This window comes from Cyprinus carpio, chromosome A24 (genome assembly GCF_018340385.1).
Source record: "Cyprinus carpio isolate SPL01 chromosome A24, ASM1834038v1, whole genome shotgun sequence".
NCBI lineage: Eukaryota > Metazoa > Chordata > Actinopteri > Cypriniformes > Cyprinidae > Cyprinus > Cyprinus carpio.
The window spans coordinates 7,341,192-7,368,391 of record NC_056595.1 but is presented as its reverse complement, the minus strand read 5'-3'; the positions used below and the strand labels follow the sequence as shown (position 1 = coordinate 7,368,391).

Below are 27,200 nucleotides of genomic sequence, written 5' to 3'. Positions count from 1 at the left end.
TCACAATTATTATAAACAATTTTTTTTTTTTTTTTTTTTGCGAATTAGTTTGTTTTAACGTTTTTTGGAATGAGTTATGCACCTATCTCTCAGAAAGAAAAGGAAAAACAAATATATATGTAATATACATAATATATGTATTAACACTTTTGATATCATTTTCTCTTTTTTTCATAACTAACTCTAATATTCAATACCTTTGATGGGTATAACTTATTACCAATCACTTATTTTCATTAAACAATTCTTACCCTCTATCTTTCATGATTATACCTTTTTTTTTTTTAATCATTCAAAAGTCAAAAATTGCTTCCAATGTCTAACCTTGTATAATATTTCCCCTCTTGCTTATGTTATTTTTTCTTTTTCTTTTTTCCTTTATTTGTTTATTTTCCCCCACTTATTTATTTTTGTGAATTATGTCTTGTCCTCTATTGTTCTTGATGTTGTATGCTTGTGTACATGGTATAAAGTTTTTTCCAAAAAAAAAAAAAAAAAAAAAAGAAAGCACAGCAGTCAACGTTGTGCAGATGGTGTCATTTTGAATCTCGGCCAGCAGGCGGCAACAGAGTCAGTCAGGCACAGCGCGGCCCCGCTCCTCATCACCAGCGAGTAACGGTCAGCAGCGGCACTGAGCGCTGGAGAGGAATGGAGCAGTGAAAGAGCTCTTCATCAGCGAGTGAGTTACTGCACCACACTCACAACATTACTAGAGATTACATGTTTTTAGAGAGGTTTGGATTATTGACAGGTTACAATATAGCAAATATTATTCAGTTAGGGTTAGCTCGTAGCTCATACTGCCTGCGTCCTAGTGAGCCGCCTACATAGGCATCATGTTTGGGCGTCAGAGGAGCTTTAGAAATAAGCAAGGGTTTTGGTGCCTTCCGAGTCAGCAGTATGTCGGGACACAATAGGCATCATTTAGAAAGCTCTTTATTTTTTATTTTTTAGAAACGAGATGATTCTTTGACGTATGTTGTGTGATAAAGCGCGTCTGATGATATCGAATCCAGAAATGCTGCCTAGATGGGTAGCTCACTAGTTTGTTGAGACAATCTATGATGTTGTCACTAGTTTGAGACAAAGCCTGCTATTTGCTTTTGCGTGTCTGATGTTTAAAGAAAAACTTATGGGTGAATTGTTTGACTTCTGTCCGCCATAACTGTCATAAAGTTCATATGCAAGCAACGAAATGCGCTAAAAACTTCACTCGACTTGAGCTAGATTAATAACTTCTGAGCTGATTAGTTTTTAGACCTGACTCGCTCCTGTTTTGGAGAGATTATTAAACCGTGCATGTGGCTGGAAAACAAATTGTGCACAATATTCACTTAAAATTCACAGTGCTCACAAAAATCTGCACTATAAATTTAGGTTCTTCTTCTGGTTCTTTCCCAAATCATCTAACGTTCACTTAAGTGTGCATGTTTATCTGATGATGATGATAATCTGAAAATGTCTAAACATCAGCTGGTAAATTATCCTGGCCAACATATTGGTCTATCATTAGTTAAATTAGACTAGATAAAGAGAATTATTACAAATACTGTAATCCTTTTTATGTGATGTCAGGTGTACGGCACAGCAAGATCATTTATTATTTAATATGGTGTGTTGGCTTTTAGGACCCTAGCATAAATTAAACATTCACAAGAGCGCTGCTGTAATTCCATATGATTGCATTAACTGGTTTCAGATTTCGAATGGGTTCTTATGTTACTGAGGATCCTGGATGGTTTTGAAGAATGACATGTCTTTGACATTCCTGTGATGCAATACGAGGCTAAACTATAATTTGTTGTCTGATATGGTATAAAAAATAAATGTTGTGCAAAGTGCATGTAAATGATTGACTGATGCTTTTGAATATAGGCCCACATATCCCACATAAAATTTTATTTATCCAAAAAATGCAGCACTGTCTCAACTTTTTTTTTTTTTTCTCTTTTCTTTTCCCGTTTTAGTTGCTAAGGGTGTAGTTACAAGGTTATAATGGCTCATTGGCTTCGATATAACACCTAGAAGCATATATTCTTATGCACACATGCAAAGTATGTTGCAGCTATTATTTCAATGAAATTATGTTGTCTTTATTGGTCGACCGATATATCGGCCGATATTTGGCATTTTTTAAACATCGGCATTGGCCGATAAGTTTTTCTGCTTGGCCGATGTGTTGGAGGCGGGACTTTTATTTTGACAGCACTGTCGTTGTTAACAGCTCTGTCTAATACAGATAGAAGTCTGTCTAATAATTCAATAGAACAATTAAACAAAGGAATTAATTTATAAAGAATGGCTTTTATGTTGTTATTATAAATAGGCAAACATCGGATTAGCTGCTTTATATGTTAGTCTTAGTAAAATGGGACTTTAAATGCATTTAATACACTTTAAAGACTCGCCGTCAGCTGATCAAAAGCAAATACGATTTATATAAGTTAAACAAATTTGGCATTTTTTATTCACTACATTCTAATGATTTCAAATTTTCTGCTTTCAAAAATTAGGCGAATCACAGGTGTGCAAATTAAATGATGTTTTAACATTTCCTGGTTTGTCCTTCTAGCCAATTACCTATTTGACTAAATACAGATTCTCTGTGTGACATGCACTGTGTGAATTGTATTGCTCTAAACCAATTTAAACTCCTGTTGGTTACATGATACTTCAAAATTTAATGCCATGCCACTGTCATGTTTATGTCACTGAGTTTACTGTGTGCTGTATGTAAAATGTGTATTACCTGGCTTTTGAAAAATATGATTCCCATTATGCACACAAACTCCCCAGAATACAGAATGCCCCTGTTGGTTTCAGTGTAGTTTACTTCATTTTTAATTATATTTTTATTAAATATTTATTTATTTATTTGTGAAAAATACTTTGTCATCTAAAGTATAAGTATGTTTATTTTACACGTTTATCCATTAAAAAATATTCAAGATATCTCAAATATCAAAAAAAAAAAAAAAAAAAATAATCAAACACCCCACCACCCCCCTGCATTCCAAGATATCGGCATCAGCTGTCAAAAAAATAGTATCGGTCGACCACTAGTTGTCTTTGCTATTCTGTTACTAATAAAATATATATCTTTTTTTTTCACTGCTTGTCCTATTTTGGCACAATCCCTAAATTGAACTTTCTAAGAGCACCCATCTCACATGACATTGAAATATGTCAAACATATTCTACCTGCCTTCTTGAAATAAATGACTATGAATTCGATATGGCAATTAATACTGAGACACTAATTTGGGCAAAGAGCACCAATGACTTGTTTAAGACTTGAAGCTAAAAGTTGAGGACTTGACTCGGGACTTGTCTGTCTTGACTTGAGAATTAAACTAAAAGAACTGCAATTTAAAGTTCAATAACTAAATCCACACCATTGCAACCCATATTTAGAACCTAAGTGCACTGGAGTTAAGTGTTTATTAAGCATAACCACCGTTAAGGAAGTTTGTTCTAGTAGTCTGATTTGTCAAACCATTGTTAAGGAAGATAAGAGACACCTACCATTACAGAAAGTGGATTTGAGCTGTGATCAGTCACAGAAACAGAAATATAGTCTGATTTACACACACGCACACAACCTACATCAGACAGAAAGTGGATTTGAGCTGTGATCAGTCACAGAAATTGAGATATTGTTTTGTATTGTTCTTTTAGATTGTTTTAATAAACCTGTTTTTGGAGCATACTTTATGTTGTCGCTGCTGTTTTTGCTTCTTTTGTCTAATTGTTACAACTTACCCCAGCAGTGGAGTAGACTGTAACAAAGGCACACCATGTATGTGACATCAACTTATAAGGGCTGTGATATTCTTGCAGAGGTTTGAATTGGTGTCTTTTGTGGTAAACTGTAAATACGTCTCTCTAAAGACGTACATCTGATACGCTGGACATTGGCAGTTGAAAGTTTCTCCTGGGACTGTCTTAGCTTCTCCCTGTACAGACAGATACTAACAGACATACGGAGAGAACTTATCAGAACTTCAAGGCCGCCTAGCCCTAGCTAGAATTTTATCAGTATGGTTTGTTACACACACACACACTATGAAGTCATCATCTTAGAGTGTCAAAGTACAGCAGGATTCTTTAATATCTCATAAGCGCACATAAGGTTACACATTTCACTCTTGCCATAACTTGATTAATAGTCAATCAAGAAATAATGTAATAATATAATTAATGTCAATATGAAGGATATGGCAGCTCGGCATCCACTCCTTCAGTTCAAGTTCACTTGTGCTTGATTCTGTGCAATATAAGCAGGGCCTGAATTTCGCTGCGGGATTGCGGGCATCGTGCAGTATTCTACACATTACCACAGGTTTCATTATTATAAAGTGGGAAATTCATTTTATTTATAATATGATCATTTTATTTATCCATGGCACATGCATTTTTATACAGTATGTAGCCTAAGTAATGTTGTCCAATGAGTTGGTTGCATTATTTAGGCATTATCTTAATTTTTAAGGCAATAGATTTTTTGGGAACACTTTACAAAGCAGCAGTTTTTAAAGTTTAATTTGTTAATGAATTAATTAATCTAGTGTTCTTTAGCATTCCTGGTGCAATGTTTTACTTTTAACTTTAGCCGAACCAAACCGTTGCTCCAAAACAGTGATATGAACCGAACTGTGGCATTTACTTTTAACTTTTACTTAATTTCTTAACTGTCATTGCTGTTTTTCAGGGGCCTTTAACTTTTATTTAATTTCTTAACTGCCATTGCTGTTTTTCAGGGGCCTACGAATGGCCAACCAAGGATGCTAGCGTTACCATGGGCAGCGTCACTCTGCGCTACTTTTGCTATGGTTGCCTTTTCACCTCCGTGACCTGGTCGATTCTACTCTTCCTGTATTTCAACCTCAGCCAGGAAAGCCGTTTGTCCTTTAAAAATGTGCCCATCCAGGGGCAGCACCGTTTTCAGCCTCGTTTCACCCGTGGCCCAGCAATCCTGCGCAGAGATGGCAGTCAAGTCCACAAAGGCCATGCAGTGGAGACTCTCAAGCTGGACCTTTCTCCAGAGCTGGGTTAGTGGACATTTCAACTATCAATCAATGCATCTGTTTCCATTTGAAATTTGAGCTCTTTATAGACATAGTGACGAGAAGAGGGCTGCTGATCTGATCTAGATTTTATGTTGGACATCAAGCAGTGACTCAACACAGTAGTATTGTTGTTGATGATGATGGTTTTATGCTTTTATCAATCAAAAAATAACCACACACAAAAAAATGGCTGGTGCAATGTTTATTTACATTACACTTGAACTGTGAAAATGGAGTGGTTTTATTCTGAGTCTATACAGAATGCGGTTTCACCTTTTTCATCTGAAGAGCAAAAAAAAAAAAAACTTTCAAGCATTATAAAACAACAAAATACGAATGGGGGGGATGGGGTGCTCAAGCAAGAATTTGCCCAGAGTGCCATTAAAGCAACAAGCATGAAATCTGAGTTATATTTTATATTTGTTACTGGTTTTCAAGAATGAGGGTTTGTCTTGTATCCTGTCCATGTTGGCATCTGCCTAATTTTGGTTTGCTTCTACCACAGTATGAATTTGCACCAAAGAATTGAAGAGTGTAATTTGCCACTTAGCCTAGCCGTTGATGTCAACAATAGAAGATGTGGGAAGTGTTTTCTTCTGCTTGATGAGCTGTTTGTCAGCTGTCCTAACTACAGTACACATGGTTATTTGGTTGCAATTTTGTTGGGTTGCAACCCACCAGTTATGAAGCACTGGTCTAAATCTTCCAGCATTACGCTTGTATCACACATACTCCATACTCCATCTGCAGTGCGTATGCAGTCCATGTGTGTTACGTATGCGGACCAGAAGCAGCACAGACTCATTTTGCTTTCAAACAGGACACGTTTGCAGTCCGCTACTGATCCGCGGCTGCTTACCACATACACAACATTTATCCATTATTTTGATTTCAAATCCAAATGTTGTTACTGAAAATGCCTTTTTAACATTATCCTCTTTTTTTACAGTAATACAGTCTTTCATATACATTTGTTTAAATGTAATAAATATAAACAATGTATTATTCATGCATTTGGCCTCTATATTAAGTTGCTCAAGCAGGTGGCAACACATTTAAACACACCAAATAGCCTACTTTTAACAAACATTTTCGATTAAAACTCACCACTGACAAAAACAGTCAGCTCTTGTCTTTTTTCTTGTTCTTCTCAACTTCAGTGTGGAAAGGGCTGAGAGCCATCACTAACTACAAGACACCATCCCCCTGCACTGAGGCAACTCACTTGCTTGACTTGCTAACGACCTGAATGAGTTTTATTGTAGATTTGAAACACCCCACACCCATTCTGACCAGCTCCCTACACAACCTTTAATACCTCCTGCAATCCCCCTCTCTCCCGCTCCTGCACTTCAAATCAGTGAAAACGATGTGCGCCAGGTCTTCAGGAAGAACAAAAGAAGAAAAGCACCAGGCCCAGATGGCGTTACACCAGCCTGTCTGAAAACCTGTTCTGAACAGCTGGCCCCCATCTTTTCACAGATCTTCAACAGATCTCTGGAGTTGTGTGAAGTGCCTTTCTGCTTCAAACGCTCCACCATCATCCCCGTTCCAAAGAAACCCAAGATAACAGGACTTAACGACTACAGACCTGTGGCTCTAACTTCTGTCGTCACGAAGTCGTTTGAAAAACTGGTTCTGGCTTATCTGAAGGACATCACTGGACCCTTACTGGGCCCCCTACAGTTTGCTTACCGAGCAAACAGGTCCATGGATGATGCAATCAACATGGGATTGCACTTCATCCTGCAACATCTGGACCAAAACAGGGACTTATGTGAGGATCCTGTTTGTGGACTTTAGTTCGGCTTTCAATACCCTCATCCCAACAGCCCTCCAGACCAAACTGACCCAGCTCTCTGTTCCTAGCTCTATCTGTCAGTGGATCACCAGCTTTCTGACAGATAGGCAACAGCTAGTGAGACGGGAAATTCATGTCAAACAGCCACTCTACCAACACTGGTGCCCCTCAGGGATGTGTTCTCTCCCCACTGCTCTTCTCCCTGTACACCAACGACTACACCTCTAGAGACCCCTCTGTCAAGCTCCTGAAGTTTGCAGATGACATTACAGTCATCTGCCTCATCCAGGATGGTGATGAGTCTGCTTACAGACAAGAGGTTGAGCAGCTGGCTGTCTGGTGCAGTCTTAACAACCTGAAGCTGAACACTCTGAAAACAGTGGTGGTGATGTTGGACTTTAGGAGAAAACCCCCTGCACTCCCCCCACTCACCATCATGAACAGCACTGTGACTGCAGGGGAGTCATTAAGATTCCTGGGAACCACCATCTCTCAGGACCTGAAGTGGGACAATCACATTGACTCCATTGTTAAAAAGGCCCAACAAAGGTTGTACTTCCTACACCAGCTGAGGTAGTTTAACCTGCCACAGGAGCCGCTGAAACAGTTCTACTCAGCCGTCATTGAGTCTGTCCTGTGCACTTCAATAACTGTCTGGTTTGGTTCAGCTACAAAATCAGACATCAGAAGACTACAGAGAACGGTTCGGACTGCTGAAAGGATGATTGGTGTTCCCCTGCCCGCCCTTCAAGAACTGTATACATCCAGAGTGAGGAAAAGAGCTCAGAAAATCACTCTGGATCCCTCACATCCAAGTTACCCCCCTTTTTGAACTTTTGCCATCTGGCCGGCGCTTCAGAGCCGTAAATACCAGGACAACCAGGCACAAGAACAGTTTCTTCCCCCAGGCAATCTACCTCATGAACAGTTAAATGTTCCCCACTCATGCAATAGAAAGTACAATATCCTTATATTTATTTGTAACTCCTCCATCCAAGTACATCTCTACATCTTACTCTATTCTATTCCATTATCATCTATAGCACAACTGTGCATACAATTTATTTATTTGGATTTTTTATTATTATCTTTTTTTTTTTCCTCTGTGTGTTGTTGTTGTCTCTGTGTACTGAAAGCTTATGTCACTAAAACAAATTCCTTGTATGCGCAAGCATACTTGGCAATTAACAAAATTCTTAATAAAATTCTCAATTAAATCTATTACAAGCAATCCCGTGGGTCTTAAAGAACTTTCTGCGTCCACAAGTGCATCTATTTTGTTGCCTTGTTTATCTAAAAGTGCTGTTTTCTTTGTTTTAAACCTAGCCAAAAAGCCGAGTGTTGACAGTGAAACAGTAGACTTTAATTATATACATTTATTGTGAAATAACTACATTTCCGTGTCAATCCATGTTCGTTTTTACTGCGTACAATGCGCTGTCACTTTAATTCAGTATGCAGCACAGCAAAAATAGACTCGGTAAATCATAAACGATCGCTTCACTGCTGTAGACGCGCCGCTCCTGGAACGACCCTTAGCCGCAACCGTATGCAGTGTGAACGCTCTAATCCATTCACATGGGTGTGTAAAAAAAATTATAAATGCACCGCATATACACACTGCAGACGGAGTATGTGTGAAACTTTACTGTCAGTAAGTGAGAAAAAGAGCCAGTGCTGCTCATTTACAGTAATGAGCTCTACTGGTGTCAAGCTGAAGCCAAAAGCTAGAATAAATTGTGTTTTGACAGTTTGTCACAGGTAATTAGAAAAGCCTATATGGCTTCTTATAAAAGGTGGAATGGCTTGAAATAACGGATGAGAAATACAATTGGCTATTCACTGTAATAGGAGTTTTGCAGGCAGTGAGGCAGGTTTTGGAACAACTTTTGTTGCCATGACAACACTCTTAATAATGAAATGAAGCTGAATAATTCCACCAGTTTAAAAGACTTTTTACTAGACCATCTGTCCTAGAGCTGTGTGCAATTAATCGAAATCCAGTTTCGATTTTGATTTCGGCCAAAAATATAATAATTGAGGTAAAATGATTATTGCACCCCATTGTTGCACCCAAAGTTTATTAGATTTAGTCATGTTTTTAAAAGCACAAACGAGAACTTGCGTTGTTCCTTGGGAGGCTTTCTGTGCATGTGCTCAGAGATGGAACAGAACACGGACATGTAAAGTGAACTTTTAGCTTAAAGTGCGTGCCTAAATGGTCAAATACACTCTTTGGTTATGTAATATGTGAACATAAACAGTTGAGAATGAAAATATGCGTGTTAAAGTAAATTGGATCCATGCGGCTCTTAAAGTGACAGCAGCCTAATATTCCTGACTGTGTGCTTACTACAAATCAAACAACAAAAGACAGACAAAATCACTCACTGCTCTTGACTTAAGGACTTTTGTAGCTTTACTAAGAAACATAGGAAGTTAAGAATTAAACAGTGAAGACTATGCTGTTTTATTTTACATTCAATTATTCAATGTCTGTAGTATGCTGTTAGCTGAATACTTTAGACTTGCACTGTTTGTTTCATTTGTATATTTTTTTCTATTGTATTTGTCCTTTGTTTTTTTGTTTTTTATTACTGACAGTTTAATTATTTTCAATAATTTTTTACCAATATTAGTTACCCTTGTATTCTGCTGTGGTACTGAAATGTTGGTGTCTTTTGCTGGTCTTTAAAATGTAGACGTCATAGCAACCTTGTTTATAGAAATATATATATTTTATATATATTGCTATCTTTAAATAAACACTCATATAAAGTTTTGGTCATGTGGTCCACTAATAATGGTGTTAAATAATCGTGATTACAATTAGGGCTGGGCGATATATCTAACGATATGATCATGCGCATCTAGTCAGTAAATCTGGTTCCTTGATTACCGCTAAATCGCCATCACCTGCTTTCAAATGGAGCGGCATTTATAGACAGAGCCGTAGTTCACTGACAAGCTACGCAATATTGCGTTGATTATCCCAGATGAATCGCCTTCGATAAACAAAACGATACTCCATATCAAATCAGTTAACTACGGCTCTGTCTATTAAATGCTGCTCCATTTGAAAGCAGGTGATGGCGATTTAGCAGTAATAAATACTAGAAAAAAAAATTACGACTAAATGAAATAAATAATGTGTCAAAAATAAAACAACCCCAATTACAATATTGACAAAAATAACCGTGATTATGATTTTTGCCATAATCGAGCAGCCCTAATCTGTCGTACACTGTGGGCTCCACTAAATCCTCTGAAAAAGCAGCTTTCTTTTAACGAGCAGCCAAGAGGAAAAAGTCATTGTTTTATGAGTGTTCTTGATTTCGGATTTTAGGAATGATTTTTAACAAGCAGGACCAAGAGGTACGAGATATGGGCTATCATAAGCACGCCTTCAACGTTCTCATCAGTAACCGGCTTGGTTACCACAGAGATGTCCCAGACACCAGGAATGACAAGTACGTGCTAACCACTTGCTCAAATCATTAGTTCTGTTAAATCATTTGATAAAAGTCTCCATGAAATCAGTATTGACATTTTATGTAATATTGCAGTTTATTATAAATGATTTATCTGTGAATACCATTAGTGACCATATGAAAAAATAAAAACAAAAAAACACCAGTATATTACAAGTCATATGATAGCTTTGTGAGAGAAACAGACAGTATTGCTCTCCTCTGGAGCTCTGAAATGTCGTAAGGCATTGTTAACTGCCGCTGTTTAAATATGTGGAATGGAGAATGAGATTTTGAGAGCTGCAGATGAGAGGACAATATTTCATATGGAGGTTGTCAGATGTGGTCAATTTGAACTGTGATTGAATGAAAAAAGAGCCATGCAAAGATAGTTGAGAAATTATCCCTTTGTGTTTCTCAAAAGCATATATGTTTGTAATGATGGTGAGTAAATAATTATCGAATTTTTGGTTTCAGGTAGACCATTTTTTACAATCTAGAGAAATTAGCATTTTATGAGGTCAAGGTGCACATGGTTTTGTTTAAAACATGCTCTGTTGTGTAAATGGAGGTGATGGGACATGTGTTTTTTGTGATACTGCTGTAAATCATCACATGGACACTGTTCCCAACAGGTGCAGAGATCGGATCTATCCCGTGGCCTTGCCCACAGCCAGCATAGTGATCTGCTTCTACAATGAGGCGTTCTCTGCCCTCCTTAGGACGGTTCACAGTGTGCTGGATCGCACACCAAACTACCTGATCCATGAGATCATACTGGTGGATGACCACAGCGAATTGGGCAAGCTACTTAACTTCTCTAAACATGTCCAGTCGTCTTTCCTCAAGCAAGACATGATAATGATTGACAAGTTGGATCTGTCCTAAACTTTAGTGAGCTGCATTGCTGTTGAGAAATTTAACTAGAACTCATGATCTCCTCACACAAGAGACTCAACTAACACACTTGATTTGCAAATAATCCTAAAAACATATTACACTAAAAGTGGGGGAAAATTGAATGATAAAAGAAATAATATTCCAGTTACATTTTCATATGAATTTTTTTGGGGGAAAATAGATTTAAATTCAGAGCAAGTCTGTGAGAAGAAATGTACTGTAGAAAAGGTCAACACTCAATTAACTGTGCAAAGCACTGAAAATACTGTGTAAAAGAGTTTAATGCATCACTGTTTGAATGCACTAAACATAACAAACCACAAAATATCATATCATGAACCAGAAATTAGATCTGTGTGTATGTGCGCCAAATCATTTGGTCAATAAATCATCTTCTGTGTTTAAATCACCTGTCAAAATTCTAGTGTGACTTAAGAGTAATCCATAAGATTTTCAGCTTTCAGATTTCCATTTCCATAACCATTGCTTGTAAAATGTTAGCTAGAAGAATGAGTGTGTGAAAGAAGGGTAAGAAATGAAGTAAGCCAAATGTCTGACTCATCAGATGTTACTTTGTATGTCTGACAGATGATCTGAAGGAAGACTTGGATTCTTACATAAAGCAGCACCTGCAGAAGAAAGTGAAGCTAGTTCGTAATGAGAAGAGGGAGGGCCTGATCCGTGGAAGGATGATTGGGGCGTCTCACACTACAGGTCTGACCTTAAAGGGATATCTATTAAAAGTCCATGCAACCTAAAAAACTTGCCTTAATGTCATTCCAAACCGATAAGAATTTATTCGAAACAAAGAATGATATTTTAAAGAAACCTAAGAGATTTCGGTCTCTCTATTAAAAGTCCATGCAACCTAAATTTTAACACTTCAGACAGTTCATAAAATAAATCATGGAAGTCATTTATATGAATTTAACAGTTTAATCCAAGACTTTGTCGCTTCATGTGATGAACAGATTTAATTGAGGCTTTTAATCACATTTAAACATTGATCGACGCACATACATAAAGCAAATCATATATGGTCAACGGAAGCTCAACTGTACCTCATTAGTTCTCACATGTAAAGCATGCACATTTGTTTTTACTGTTTACCTATTTTGCAGTACAATTTGTCTGCACTGTTATTATTACTGTAGTTATTATTATTATTATTGTTGTTGCTATCCTTCAGTAAAGCTGTCTTCATCTGTTTTTTTTTTTTCTGTTTTGTTTTCAGGTGAGGTGTTGGTGTTTCTGGACAGTCACTGTGAGGTGAATGAGGCATGGCTCCAGCCTCTGCTCACACCCATCAAAGAGAACAGAAAAAACGTGGTTTGTCCAGTCATTGACATCATCAGTGCAGACACACTAGTATACAGCCCCTCTCCTATCGTGCGGGGTGGATTCAACTGGGGCTTGCACTTTAAATGGGATCCAGTGCCCGTGTCTGAACTCAACAGCCCTGATGGAGCCATCAGGTATTACCAGTGTGGTACATTATGCTAGGATGCAGACTTCTTGGCTTTCTATGAAATTTGCCATTTTTAAAGCATTTTAGTTTTTTTTTTTTTTGAAGACCAGGTCATATGGTACTTTAAAGTGTCCTAATATTGTGTTGAGAGTCCCCTATAACAGGTTTAAATGCATCAAGGTCAGAAAACATTGCAATTTTCTCAGAATATACATTTTATATTAGAATCATTGATCAATGATTTCAAAATGATTAGTTCAAAGCAGCTTTACGTGATGTGACAGCAGTTTTATTCATTCATTGTTATTATTTTTTTTACCTATTTGAGGTGCACGTGTGGGAACTGTGTCAGAATGCCCAGTGAGGCTGAAAACACAGGGTCTTCTTGACCTGATGTAAACACAGTAACTAGCGGAAGTGTTTGTGGGCAGGTCAGAGTGTTCATATTTCGTGGGCAGGCGGGGATTATGCAAATTTGTTACCTTGTGACGTATATAAATAACAGGCAGAAGATTCGAAAATATGACGACTCATCAAGACGGTTCAGAGTCGACTCTTTCTTTTGAGAGACAATATCTTTATCATGCACTTTTTTGATTACCAACTTTGCAGACTGTTTACACTGAAGGATAGCTACGTTACAAACTGCAAAAAAAATATATTTTTTGAAAACCCGTATGACCTGCTCTTTAACATTTTTTTTTTTTTATATATATATATATAATTCATTTCAAAATAACTCAAAATGGGATGTACAATTTTGGTCACGCTGCACATACAGTGCTGTATATCCTGTCCCTGAAGCGGGATATATGGATGGGGATGAGGGCCAACACTTTAACCCTGGAGTCATAGACTGTTCTGTTTGGAATCAATCCTCCCAGATGGATTCTTGGCACAGAATTTGAACCACAGAGTTGTCTGCCCTTTTGCCCCTTTCATTTACATGACCTGTCAAATGTTTGGACACATCTGCTCATTCTTTTTTTATCACTGTTTGTCAGATTTTAGAATAATGGAGAAGTCAAATGAAACTATGGGACTTATTTAGTAACTATTAAGCAAAATTTTAATTTTTAACTTTAAAATCTAAATTTAGAAAGAAATTAATATAAATGTGCAATTTATATTTGTCTAGCATATGCCTTTAGATCAAAATGGGTTTTAGACTCATGTGAAAGAAATTCAGTTCAGTTTGTTCATATTCTTGCAGGTAGTGCACACAAGCCCACTGTGGTGAACTGAGACATGACTCCAGTTATGTTTTTCTGCAGGTCTCCCACGATGGCAGGTGGGCTGTTCGCCATGGACAGGAATTATTTTTATGAGCTTGGTCAGTATGACCGTGGCATGGACATCTGGGGTGGCGAGAACTTGGAAATATCTTTTCGGGTAAAATTGTGTATACTTTGATACATTGTTTGATAATTTTTATTTTATTTTTATTTTAATCCAGGGTTTCCCAGCCTGGGGGGTCGTGAGGGAGCTGCTGGTGTTGATGAAAAGTTAATGCTTAATGTTGAATTAACATAAAAGTATAATAATATTAATTATAGTTTATATATATATTAATATATATATATATATATATATATATATATGAGGCTGCAGAATTAATTGAAATAAAACTGGAAAAAAAAGTATGCAGTCTGTTGTATGTGTGTGTTGAAAAATTGTAATCCATTACTGATTCCAAATTACATGACAAAAATTTTAGTCAGTAATGTAATCCGTTACATTACATATTTTAGGTAATATAATCTGATTACTTTCTGAATACTTTTAGATTACTTTTGACCACCTAGTTTATCGGATTGATTTAAATAGGATCATCTCGTACCATATCAAAAAAAAAAATCAAATAAAATATATTACACTTACAGAAAAAAAAATAATGAAAATCACTAAATTACTGTACATACGTCGAGGTTTCCTTAACTGGGGCTTGTGAAGGAACTGCAGGGGGTTCACGAGTTTAATGAAAAGCTAATAATTAAATCATAAAACTGTAAAATCAAAATAAATCATTTTAAAATAACAACAATCAAAATAAAACAATGTGTTTACCTGCATGTCATGTGACCATTAACCAAGATCAGAGAACCGTGAACATGTAATTTAATTATAAATATATTAGGTGAAAGAGATTCGGCTGACAGAAAAAAAATGTTTGGGAATCCCTGCATTACTGTACATGTAAATAAGAAATAATGTGAATTTTTCTCTTGTACATTCCTGCTCATCTTAATATTTATTAAGTCTACAGTATACTGTCCTGCGCATTTTATTTTATTCTTATTTTTTTTTATCTTACTTTCTCCATACCTATATAATTCTCTTTGTGTTTGTATTCTATAATAATTGCACTGTCCGTGGAGCGGACCTGACTTACATTTCACTGCTGGTTAGTGACGAATAAAAATCTTAAATATATACTGAGTGATATGAATCTTGAATTTGTGCATTTTAATGTGTTTGAAAGACAGTAATACATGGTTAAATATATACTGAGTGATAGCTTAATTCAAATACAAATACATTTAAAAGGTGAAAAAGAGGAATTAAGGAGAATCTCTATTGTGTGAATAATATGTAATCAATAAAGAGGAATTAAGGAGAATCTCTATTGTGTGAATAATATCTCTCTCTCTCTCTCTCTCTCTCTATATATATATATATTTATATCACACACACACACACACACACACACACACACATAGTGTGGGAACCCTTGGTTTAAGCGTTTTTGTGTAATCTTGGGGACCAAAAATTTACTCATTTGCTTTCAAATATTTTTTCCATCAGATTTGGATGTGTGGAGGGCAGTTACTGATCGTTCCCTGCTCCAGGGTGGGGCACATCTTCCGCAAGCGCCGGCCCTATGGGTCGCCCGGAGGTCAGGATACAATGGCCCACAATTCCCTGCGTTTGGCCCATGTCTGGATGGATGACTATAAGGTGGAGATCAATATCGTAATACTATAATAATAATAAAATACCAAGTGTGATGGAAATAATACTTATTAACTGTTCTATCTTTTAGCAGAAACAGATTGCGTTGTAATGTGAGAAACATGATTGTAGCACCAGTATGTAGTAGATCAGTTTCACGGAAGGGGGGACCTGTTATACAGCATTGCCTGAATAAGTGGACATTTTTCAGAAATATTTGATCACTGAATGCTATGATTGGCCAATCAGAATCAAGTACACAAAACAGCTAAAAAAAAAAACAAACTTATACATACATTTGTTTTTTTTTTTTTCCTAAAGTAATGTGTTCCTGTGCATTTCCAGAGGGTTTCAAGAGCGGTAGTTGCTCTGTTTTTTATTTTATTTTATTTTATTTTATGAGTCACTCTTATTAAGGTTTGACAGTTTTTCTTGAAAATTAATTTTTTGTCATGCCCCAGTTTGCGGTTTGGAGGACGTGTCAACACTACAGTAGTTGTCGAAAGTCAGAGCCAGTCTGCAAATTTTGGCCAGTTGGAATTGACTGATTTCACAGAAAGTCACATAGTGTATGATGGGCACAGACTTTAATTTTCTAGCTTCAAGCTTTTTTATTTTCTAGACTATGATTCCAAGCTGTTGGGGGATATCAAGCATGTTTGATATTTTGAGGTGATTTAAAGGGATAGTTCACCCAAAAATGAATATCCTGTCATTAATTACTCACCCTCATGTCGTTCCAAACCTGTAAGACCTCTGTTTATTATAGGAACACAAATTAAGATATTTTTGATGCATTCTGACAGCTCTCTGACCCTCCCATAGACAGCAAGGGTCTTTACACGATCAACGTCCAGAAACATAGCAAGGAGATCGGTAAAATAGTCCATGTGACATCAGGGGTTCAACCGTAATTTTACAAGGCTACGAGAATACTTTTTGTGTGCAAAAAAACAAAAAAAAACTACTTTATTCAACAATTCGTCTCCTCTGTGTCACCCTAGTACCATTTTGGAGAGTATCCACTGAACACAAACAGCGTAACATCTTCTCCACCAGCTGCGCCACGCGGAGCTGACACAGATTTTTATGGAATTTGTGTAGTGTATATCTCCTGTCTACAGCTAGTGCAGAACACAGCTGCTAGACTACTCTTTGGATCAGGCAAGTATGAGCCAGTAACTCCTATTTTATCTGTACTGCACTGGTTACCCATCAAATATAGAACTGATTTTAAAATTCTATTATCTGTTTTTAAAGCCCTCAATAATTTGGCCCACCAGTACTTGACAATCCGGCTCCGTCCTTACACCCCTTCTAGAACGTTGAGGTCCAGTGATCTCTGTCTGCTCATCGTGCCTAGATCTACACTTAAAAAACGAGGTGATTGCACTTTTGCAATTGGCAATTGCAGGTCCGAAATTCTGGAACATTCTTCCTCTTCACATTAGAATAGCTCCCTCTATTTCTGCTTTTAAAGGGGTCATGAATTGAGAAATCAACTTTTACCTGAGCTTTTGATATATGAGGTCATCGTACTAAAAGAATATCCTGTAAGTTTCAGAACTGAAGTGTCCTTCTTAATGAAATAAAATCTTTTAATGACACCAGGTCCAGTGAATGCCAGATCCTGGAATGTGCCTAAACACCACCTCCACAGAAGAATATCAATTCCTAATTCTTTAGCCCTGCCCACTGATTCGTGCATGACATAGTAGGGAAATAACGAGTGGCACAAAACTGGATCAAGCAACCTAGCAACAAACATTCCATTGAAAATCACAAAATACTGTGTAGTGTCTAGTCGTGGAAGAGCACAGTCTCTGCATAACCTTCCTTCAGGTTCAAATATTTGGAATGCATGGTTGAACTTTATTTTTTATGAAGTTTCAGCTCACGTGAGTAAAACATTGAACGTTGGATTTATGTGAGAAAAAAATATTTGTACTATGTCACTAATGCTTTTTTTGAGTTTGACACCCTTGATGTAAAACTAATATCCAATCATAGCAGTGGGAGTTTACTTCCAAGTTTTCAAAGCGGCGCGCCCATAAAAACCAAGCGTTTCTTGAGCCGGCCTCAAATCCAGGGTAGAAAATAGCCTATTATTGATTTTGATGTTTTTGAATATAAAAACCATGCGAACGTCATAAGTGGACCTCAGACAACAATATAAAATAATTAAAAAATCCAGTTCATGACCCCATTAAGTCCGTTCTACAGAAATATTTATTCTTTCTAGCTTTCAATTGATCGTTGGTTAATTTTTTTTATTTTTTTTTTTATTGTGATTTAAATTTGGTAGTCTTGCTTTGTCTATTATTATTTCTAAGTTTTTACTCTAATCTGTACAGCACTTTGGTCAACTTCGGTTGTGTTTTAAATGTGCCTTATAAATAAATATTTTAACTCAAAACATCTACCAATCATTGTAAATAACTCAATCTCTTTTAGAATAAAAAATCAGACCATTACTTTTTTTTTTGTTGTTGTTGTTGTTGTTGTTTTACTATATTTTTTGGTTTACCCTATATATATAATATTCAGTGTGTTCACCCTGCAGTGGCAGCTAGTGGGTTTTAAAATAGAGGAGGCACACTAATTGTATTTTTCTTTTAATCTAAAAAAATAAATATTAAAGTAAAAAAAAAAATTATTATTATTAACACTATTCACCAAACCACTTTATAATGGCCTTTTGGTTGCTTTTAGTCAGAACACGTAAAGAAAACGACACACATACAGCAAGATAATATAGCATCACTTACCTGGTCTGTCACTTGAAACAAACATCCATCCCTTCTTAAAAGTCTGTATTTAAAGAGAGCTGCCTGTTGTGCTGTTTAATTAAGCCAACTACCGTAGCCTATATCAGCTTAGGCATGTTCTCCCTTTATTTTTTATTTTTTGTATATATACTGTTTGAATGACAGCTTGGTAAATCTGTTGGCGTTCAAATATTCAATATCGCTACTCCTCATAAGTACTTGGTACATTATCAGCACAGCGTGAGATGTTCAAACTAATTGCATGTAATTTACATCTCTATGATGATTGGTTGACATACCAGAAGGGAGGCTAGCCTCCCTTGCGAGGTTTCTCCTCTCAACACTCCTCAGCGCTGAAAGTGGACACTCGATGCTGATTGGCTATTTTTTTTTTTTTACCAACTCCCCTGGCATCCTCCTCCCCTTCTCTATCACCTAGCGGTTGTAATTACATCAGCAGATTCAGCACATTCACAATAGAAAAGTGGAGCTTTCCAACTTCAGTAACATGTTAAGGTATTACAGCTGTGAAATTTTAATTACAAAAAAAAACAAACAAACAAATTGAGACATGAACTGAAATGAATTGTGAATTTTATTAACATTAAATCGTCATCCATTTTCACCTCAAAAATTTGGGGAAACTGTGCCTCCCCCGATGAGCCGCCACTGTCACTCTGAACCCGATTCTGTAAGGTCACTCAATAAATTGATTGTTTTTTGTCGGGTTTGACATTGACGGCTGTGGTGCTGCTGTTCTTTGCTGTTGGCAACACGTGCAGTGATGGAGATGTGTGAAATTTTTCATGCGTGTTTGAATTTTACAGCTGTGTCTATCCCGCAGAACTTCAAAGGCTCATCATAATTGGCTCCTTGTCTAAGAGATAATTGACCCAGTTAGAGGAGAATGTAATTACCTGTGCCAGACACATTAATGCTCTGCTTCATCCGGTTATTCTCAAGATCCTGCTTAACAGTGTCAGCTACTTTCTCAGCAATATTTGTTTAGTCTTTTTCTGTTGCTATTTTTTGCTTCAGTGATGTGTAAATAGTTTAAAATTGTTTTCCAGCTAATGTGGGATTTGTATCTCATTATGCTGTTTGCATGTCCTTTTTGTAGGAACTTGAAGGGTACTTCATTATGAATAACTCTGACATCAAGAATACATTATGAGTTCTCAACAGTTACACCATGTCAGATTTTCACTAATCTCATTGCAGTGTATTCTAGATTTGTTGTATTTACTAAGGATACTTGTCTAAATTGGCATCTTAAGCAAAATTGTGCCACCTAGTCGTTGAAGCAGGCTTGGCATCGGGATCATCATACCTATGATGCCTAAAAATGGATGGTCGACTAGCCTTTGGAATGAATCTACAGTGTCCTGGGTCAGTACTCAGTAGTGCATATCCATTTTTCTGCAAAACCCATAATGCACCTGAGTGAAAGTGTCTGCTCCGAATGAATATGCTAACTATTTCTCCTGGTGGTGTTGGTTTAAAAGCTGCAGTCTGTAGAGGCAGTAATGTGTTGCCTCTTAATTCCTGTGTGCTTTTGCAGGTGATGTTTAGGTGATAAATAAAAAGAATGGCCCTGCGTCCCAATGTTCATACTATCCATCCTAAAAAGTATGTGAAATTAGAATACGTGTCCCCCAAAGCATAGTATGTGGAAAAGAGTATGCCAGAAGTGGTCTACTATATCAGGTTGATTTTTTTGAAGTGTGGATCTGTGCATGCTCTAATGGCTAATATTACCCAAAATCCATTGTGCTTTGGCGAAGGACTACAACTAGAACAGAACAACTAGAAGAACTACAAACACGAATAAAAAACTATAAAAAACTGCAATCATGGCAGATGTGCACAACCGACGGTTAAGTAGAGAGGTTTAGATAAAGGGGTTTGAGTTACCAGTAATTAACATTTAATCTGATAAAAATAATTATTTAATGTCATCTACGACAACGTGAACTTTTATAAACATCCATTTGTCAATTATCTTTTAAATGCATCATTACGCAAAAAATATGAGCAAAGATCTCCGCATAAAGGCCCACGGCACGGCTGGTTGATCACTTGCCACTTCATTTCTCTCCAATATGGTTGGGCGGTCCGATAAAAACACAATTCAATTGTATGATGTAATAATATGTCCAAAAGCTTTTCTACTTTTCTGCTACACACTCAAAAGTTCAAAAGTTTGTACTTTTTCTTCAACAAAAGAGTACATACTTTAAGGACGTAGTATAAGTAGGCACACTGGGATGCAGCATGGTATTTCCGAAGCCCTGGTGGCACATGAGGGAACTGCAGGTGTGCAGGTGGTTCGAAAACTGATGAAAAAGGAATATCAAATCATAAAAATACACAAAGTTAGAAATAATTTTAAAATAATAGCAATAAAAATAGCAGTTGAAATACAAAAAGATGATTTTTATTATATATTTATTTTGTTATTTTTTTAATCTTTTTATTCTGTTGACTTTAGCTATCTTTCTTGCATTATGTGCCAGTGGTGACCAAGTTTGCATGCCTGTAACTCAAGAAGTATCAAAGATATCTTAATGCCCTTTTAGATCTTGGGTCTTTAAAAACATTCCTTTTGTCACCTTCATTTTTAAGGCCCTATATAGTTCAGTTCCAGAGATAATGGAATTTCAATATGGCTCCATGAGTAAATCATTAAATTGTACACATTTTCAGTGGTCAAAAAACAAATGTGTAAAAATAAAATTCCGATGCTACCATCTTATTTAAGTCATTTTTACACCACTATGATTTGGCTCCCATTTGCCATTTTGACCCCCCTCTACAAAATACTGAATTACTCAGTAAAAATGTATCCATGAAATTTAATATTTTGCCTTTCATCACTATACAAGTTTATCTTTATTTATCCAGGAACCCACAGGATACACCTTAACTTGAATGAAGGTTTATTGCTTCCTCTTGTGTTTAAAAGTAGTTGTTACTCTTAAAGGGATTCTCCACCCCAAAATGAAAATTTTGTCATTAATCACCTACCCCCATGTCATTCCCAACCCGTAAAAGCTCTGTTCTTCTTCGAAACACAATTTAAGATATTTTGGATGAAAACCGGAAGGCCTGTGACTGTCCCATAGACTGCCAAGTAAATAACAGTGTCAAGGTCCAAAAAAGGTCTGAAAGAGATTTTCAGAATAGTCCATCTTCCATCAGATGTGCAATCTGGGTTATATGAGGTGACAGGAACACTTTTTGTAAGAGAAGAAAACAAAAATAACGACTTTATTCAACAATTCCTTTGTCAACGGTCTCCCCTGTGTATCTCCATATCACCGTATGCTGCATATGCTCTTCTGTGTCATCCGCACCACAAGGATGCACTGTTTTCTTTCAAATCAGAGCTAAATACACGTAGAAGCAGCGCATCCTTGTGGCGCTGATGATACAGAAGAGCATATGCAGCATATGGTGATATGGAGAGACACAAAGGAAACTGCTGACAAAGGAATTGTTGAATTAAGTCATTATTTTTGTTTTCTTCCAGATTCTACGTCTGATGCAAGATGGACTATTCTGACGATGTCTTTTCAAACCTTTTATGGACCTTGACACTGTTATTTACTTGGCAGTCTATGGGACAGTCACAGGCCTCCCGGTTTTCATCCAAAATATCTTAAATTGTGTTCCAAAGATGAACAAAGCTTTTACGGGTTTGTGATTAATGACAAAATTTTCATTTTGGGGTGGAGTATCCCTTTAAATTTGCTGTGCTTGTGGCTGTTCTGACAGAATTTGAAGATTATACTGTATTTAAGTATTTTTTCATATTTATTTACTGACCTGAAGTTATGTGGCAATAAAACACCTCACAGTTTGTTTCGTGGATTTACAATGCAGTTACTTTCTCACTGCATCTCTAATGTTCAGCAACAGCATAGAGGTACAATTTTGTCCTTAGCTCTGAAGTATGTAAGCAGGGGCTTTAAAGGATTATACCCACACATTTACTCACCCTCTCAGGCCATCCAAGATTTAGATGAGTTTGTTTCTTTGCTGGAACAGATTTTGGGAAATTCAGTATTACATCACATGCTTAACAAAGAATCCTCAGAATCAATGGGTGCCACCAGAAGATAAAAACATCACAATAATCCATAAGTAATCCACTTGACTCCAGTCTATCAATTGACATCTTGTGAAGCAAAAACATGTGTTTGTAATAAACAAATCCGCATCAATACGTTTTTAACTTTAAACCATTGCAGGAGAGAAATATGCACACAAACACTAATTACAGTGAAAATAATCCAAAACAGTTCTAAACATGTTGCTGGATTTTGTTTTGTGAGGAAGACTTTTTCACTGCAGGGAGTATTATTATGTATTATGGACTTGTATTTTGGCCAGAAGTGGCATTTTCAAGTTACAATACTTTAATGATGGATTTGTTTCTTATAAACACACATCTTTTTACTTGACAAGACATGAATTGTTAGTCCAAATGTGTGTGGATTACTTGTGGATCGTTGTAATGTTTTTGTCGGCTGTTTGAACTCTGACAGCACCCATTCACTTCAGAGCAAGTGATGTAATGCGAAATTTCTCCAAATCTGTTCCCATGATGAAACAAACTTCTCTGGCTCTAGGATGACCTGAGGATGAGTAAAATTAAAGCAAATTTATATTTTTGGGTGAACTGTTCCTCTGATATTTGCTTATGGAATTGACTGCAACAGTCAATGTAAACATCCTTTTTCACTTGTGAGAATGTTTTGTCTTGCAAATGCTTTTTCAGTAAATGTAATAATTAAATATTAATCTATTGCATATGTGTGCGTACATCAGGAGCAGTACTTTGTCTTGCGCCCAGAGCTGAGAAACCGTGACTATGGTGACATCAGTGACCGGGTTGCTATACGGAAGCGTCTACAGTGTCATTCCTTCAAATGGTACCTGGACAATATCTACCCTGAAATGCAGGTCTCCTCCCCACACAAGCCCCAGCATCCTGTCTTTATCAACAAGGGTTTGAAGAGACCCAAAGTCCTGCAGCGGGGTCGGGTAAGTCCTCACATTGACCCTTAATGTTTACCCTGTAGCTCTGTTGGTCAATAAAGGGCTGCATGAATATTGTTGTTTTCTAGGTTTGACACTCACAACATAAACACTCTATTTTTCTTTTGAGTGTCATTTTAATCTCGTCATTTCCTACTGTATTTGAAGTGGAAGAAGTGAATATAGAGCCATGTGAATTGAACGGACAGCTGTCTGTATAAACAGCAGAGGGCAGTAGAGCAGCTCTTGAACAGTCAGCTCTTGGTCAGATGATTCGTAAAGTCCACTGATGGTTTGCATTTATTTTCGCATTACATTTGTCATGTAAATAAGAATATTAAGAATATTATCTAGAATATCTAGAATAATCTGAATTTTGTATTTTTCTAAGCCTTATGTTTGTTAGTTATTACTATGTACTGTAATTAATGGACTGATAAGTGGCGGTTTAAGTTAATTTTAATCATTTCAAATCCAAAAGAAAACATTCAAATTTTTGCACACCTGTAATTTAAATATTAATGAATGAATTACAACAAACAACACAATACAACAAAATTCACACACTAATAATCTAAGTATGCTTTTCCATAAATAATTGTGTGTACGCGCCAATTTACGCGCCAATTTAGTTGGTGTGTGTGTGTTCTCTTTCAGTTGCGTAATCTGCTGGCTGACAAGTGTCTGGTGGCACAGGGGCGTCCCAGTCAGAAAGGGGGTGCCGTGGTGGTGAGGGACTGTGACCCACAGGACACTGAGCAGGTCAGTTTATCTAACTGCTGTCATTCTGTGATAATTATACGCTGCTATGTGAATTTTGCAGATGATTTGCTTCTTTTTGCAGCTCTGGTGCAAATTGGGGCTTCTTATCTATCAGTAATCATTCGTTACTCATGCTGGAAATATACTATCATTCAAAAGTTTAGGGTCATTAATAATTTTATTCAGCAAGGACATTAAGTTGATCAAACGTAACAGTAAAGGCATTTATGTTTCAAAAAAAAAAAAAAAAATGTTTTTAAATAAATGCTGTTTTTTTTCCTATTCATCAAAAATCACAGTTTCCACAAAAATATTAAGCAGCACAACTGTTTTCAACATTGATAATAATAGGAAATGTTTAATAGTACTACCAATACAGCATATTCAAATGATTTCTGAAGGAATACAGGAATTAATCACATTTTTAAATGTATTAAGTGAATATTTTAATGAATATTTATCTTAGAAATAATTATTTCACAATATTAAATTTTTACTGCTTTAGATTAAATGAACACAAACTTGGTGAGAATGAGAGACCTTTAAAAAATTATGTAAAAAATCTCACCAACCCCACACTTAAAGGGATACTCCACCCCAAAATGAAATTTTGTCATTAATCACTTACCCCCATGTCGTTCCAAACCCGTAAAGCTTCGTTCGTCTTCGAAACACAATTTAAGATATTTTGGATGAAAACCGGGAGGCCTGTGACTGTCCCATAGACTGCCAAGTAAATAACAGAGTCAAGGTCCAGAAAAGTATGAAAAGCATTGTCAGAATACTCCATCTGCCATTTAATTAGTAATTCAACCGTAACGTTATGAAGCAAAGAGAATACTTTTTGTAAGTGAAGAAAACAAAAATAACGACTTTATTTTCTTTCAAATCAAAGCTAAATACACGTAGTAACAGCGCATCCTCGTGGCACGGCTGATACAGAAGAGCATATGCATTATGGAGAGACACAGAGGAGACTGTTGACAAAGGAATTGTTGAATAAAGTCGTTATTTTTGTTTTCTTTGCTTACAACAAGTATTCTCATCGCTTCATAATGTAACGGTTGAATCACTGATGGCAGATGGACTATTCTGACGGTGTTTTTCATACTTTTCTGGACCTTAGCAGTGTAACTTATTTGGCAGTCTATGGGACAGTCACAGGCCTCCCGGTTTTCATCCAAATATCTTAAATTGTGTTCCGAAGACGAACTGAGTTTTTACGGGTTTGGAACGACATGGGGGTAAGTGATTAATGACAAAATTTTCATTTTGGGGTGGAGTATCCCTTTAATAATGATAAATGTTGTCATTTTATTTTTGTTGTAGTTTAAAAGCTATTTTTCTCAGCTAACAAACTGGTGACTGTTGTTATATGCCATAGTTAGACATAGGTAATTTTACTGTTTGATGAGTCTGAAAAGAAACAGGCTGAAATGGATCATTATATCTAAAGAAATCGGAAAAGCATATTTTTTAAGTTTTATGATTGGTACTTTGCAGATGTTTTGTAAATTTGATCTATGTGTTTTTTTGGAGGAATGGGCCTATGATGAGGAGCACGAGTTAATTCTAGCCGGGCTTCTGTGTTTGGACATGTCTGAGATTCGTTCTTCTGACCCGCCGCGCCTCATGAAGTGTCACGGCTCAGGTGGATCCCAGCAGTGGACACTGGGGGTGAGAAATTTTCCCATTTCTGTCTTTTACCTCATGTATGCCCTGTACACTAGGGCTGCAACTACAGATTTTTTTAAGCCAATTTAGTTTTTATTAATATGCAAATTGAAGGTTATAAAAATGTAAATACATACATAGTATGCTAAAAAATTATACAAAAAGATTTCAAAAAAATCAAAATAATAAAAAACACAACATACACATCATACATATTGTATAAGTTTAGATCTGTCTAGCTGCCCCATTATGTGCTCTCCTTCTCATGCCATGTGTAATTAAATTAACAAAATATGTTTAAACATAAGCATTAAAATGCAAATAATGTGTTTTTTGTTCTTTCAGAAAAATAAGTGGCTATACCAGGTGTCAGTTGGCCAGTGTTTGGCTGTTGCCGACCCTCACAGCATTAAAGGATATGTTACCATGGCGATCTGTGATGATTCCTGGTCCCAGCAGTGGAAGTTAGAGAGTTGATGATGCTGAAAATGTGAGGAACAGCTATAGCCCCCCCTCTGGCTGAGTATTGAACTGCACCGCAGTAGTGCCGTCAGCTCAGAAATGGACAGATCCTTGTCAGTTCAGACCGCTGTGACAGTATGTTGTGAGGGCCTCCAGAAGGAGCCTTGGTCTGAAGTGTTCTTGATCCATATTCTTTACTCAGAAAATTATTTTTAGACAGTATTTTTAAAATTGTGTTTATTCAAGTATTTGTTTTGATCATTTTAATTTGCTCTTGAAATGTAAACGATTTGCACAAAAAACTCTATTTTCAACGTATTTCAGATGTTAGATGTTAATAAATATAATTATAGTCTGCTAGATTTTAAGTTCATCATTTTTAATAATGAATGCAGCATTATTTGTGTTTTTTCTTTTTTTTCAATCAAGTTAATGTAAGCCTGAAATTTTGAATTCCTTCTGATTTTATTTGATTTCGTGATCACTGGATTTATCTTGACCTTAATAAACTGCAAATGTTTTGGGTCGTTCTGTAATGGATTAGTATTTCTTATTATTGCTGGTATTGCAATATAGACAAGACGAGTTCAGTATAAAAGCTTAATAAAACCAATCAGTATTGGTAAGCTACTTTACTACAGTTTGTATTAAAACAACCGGCTTGGAGATGGATGGACAGTAATAATTTTGGACTGACTGACAACTTCAAATGTATTTTTTCCAGTGAACTGTCTTTTCATGAATAAAGGTTAAAATATTTGAAAGTCCAATGTGAATGTAAACTGCACTTATTGCCATTTTGTACATGGAATTGCAAATATAGTCATAAAC

General features: G+C 36.5%; 1 protein-coding gene across 1 annotated transcript; it reads left to right on the top strand.

Moving 5' to 3' along the window:
- The first annotated feature begins 546 nt into the window (after positions 1-546).
- On the top strand, positions 547-27,200 carry LOC109049041 (polypeptide N-acetylgalactosaminyltransferase 11-like). Its single transcript, XM_042714130.1, has 12 exons — positions 547-679; positions 4,761-5,051; positions 10,217-10,340; positions 10,976-11,142; positions 11,829-11,954; positions 12,475-12,715; positions 13,983-14,100; positions 15,514-15,666; positions 23,262-23,477; positions 24,129-24,233; positions 25,773-25,910; positions 26,253-27,200. Exons 2-12 carry the CDS (start codon positions 4,799-4,801, stop codon positions 26,382-26,384), a joined length of 1,773 nt encoding a protein of 590 aa, XP_042570064.1. The 5' UTR covers positions 547-679; positions 4,761-4,798; the 3' UTR covers positions 26,385-27,200.

Coding starts and splice junctions, on each gene's coding strand:
- LOC109049041 (XM_042714130.1), top strand. CDS start 4,799: ATGGGCAGCGTCACTCTGCGCTACTTTTGCTATGGTTGCCTTTTCACC. Junction 12,716..13,982: donor AGCCCTGATGGAGCCATCAG/GTATTACCAGTG, acceptor GTTTTTCTGCAG/GTCTCCCACGATGGCAGGTG. Junction 14,101..15,513: donor ACTTGGAAATATCTTTTCGG/GTAAAATTGTGT, acceptor TTTTTCCATCAG/ATTTGGATGTGTGGAGGGCA.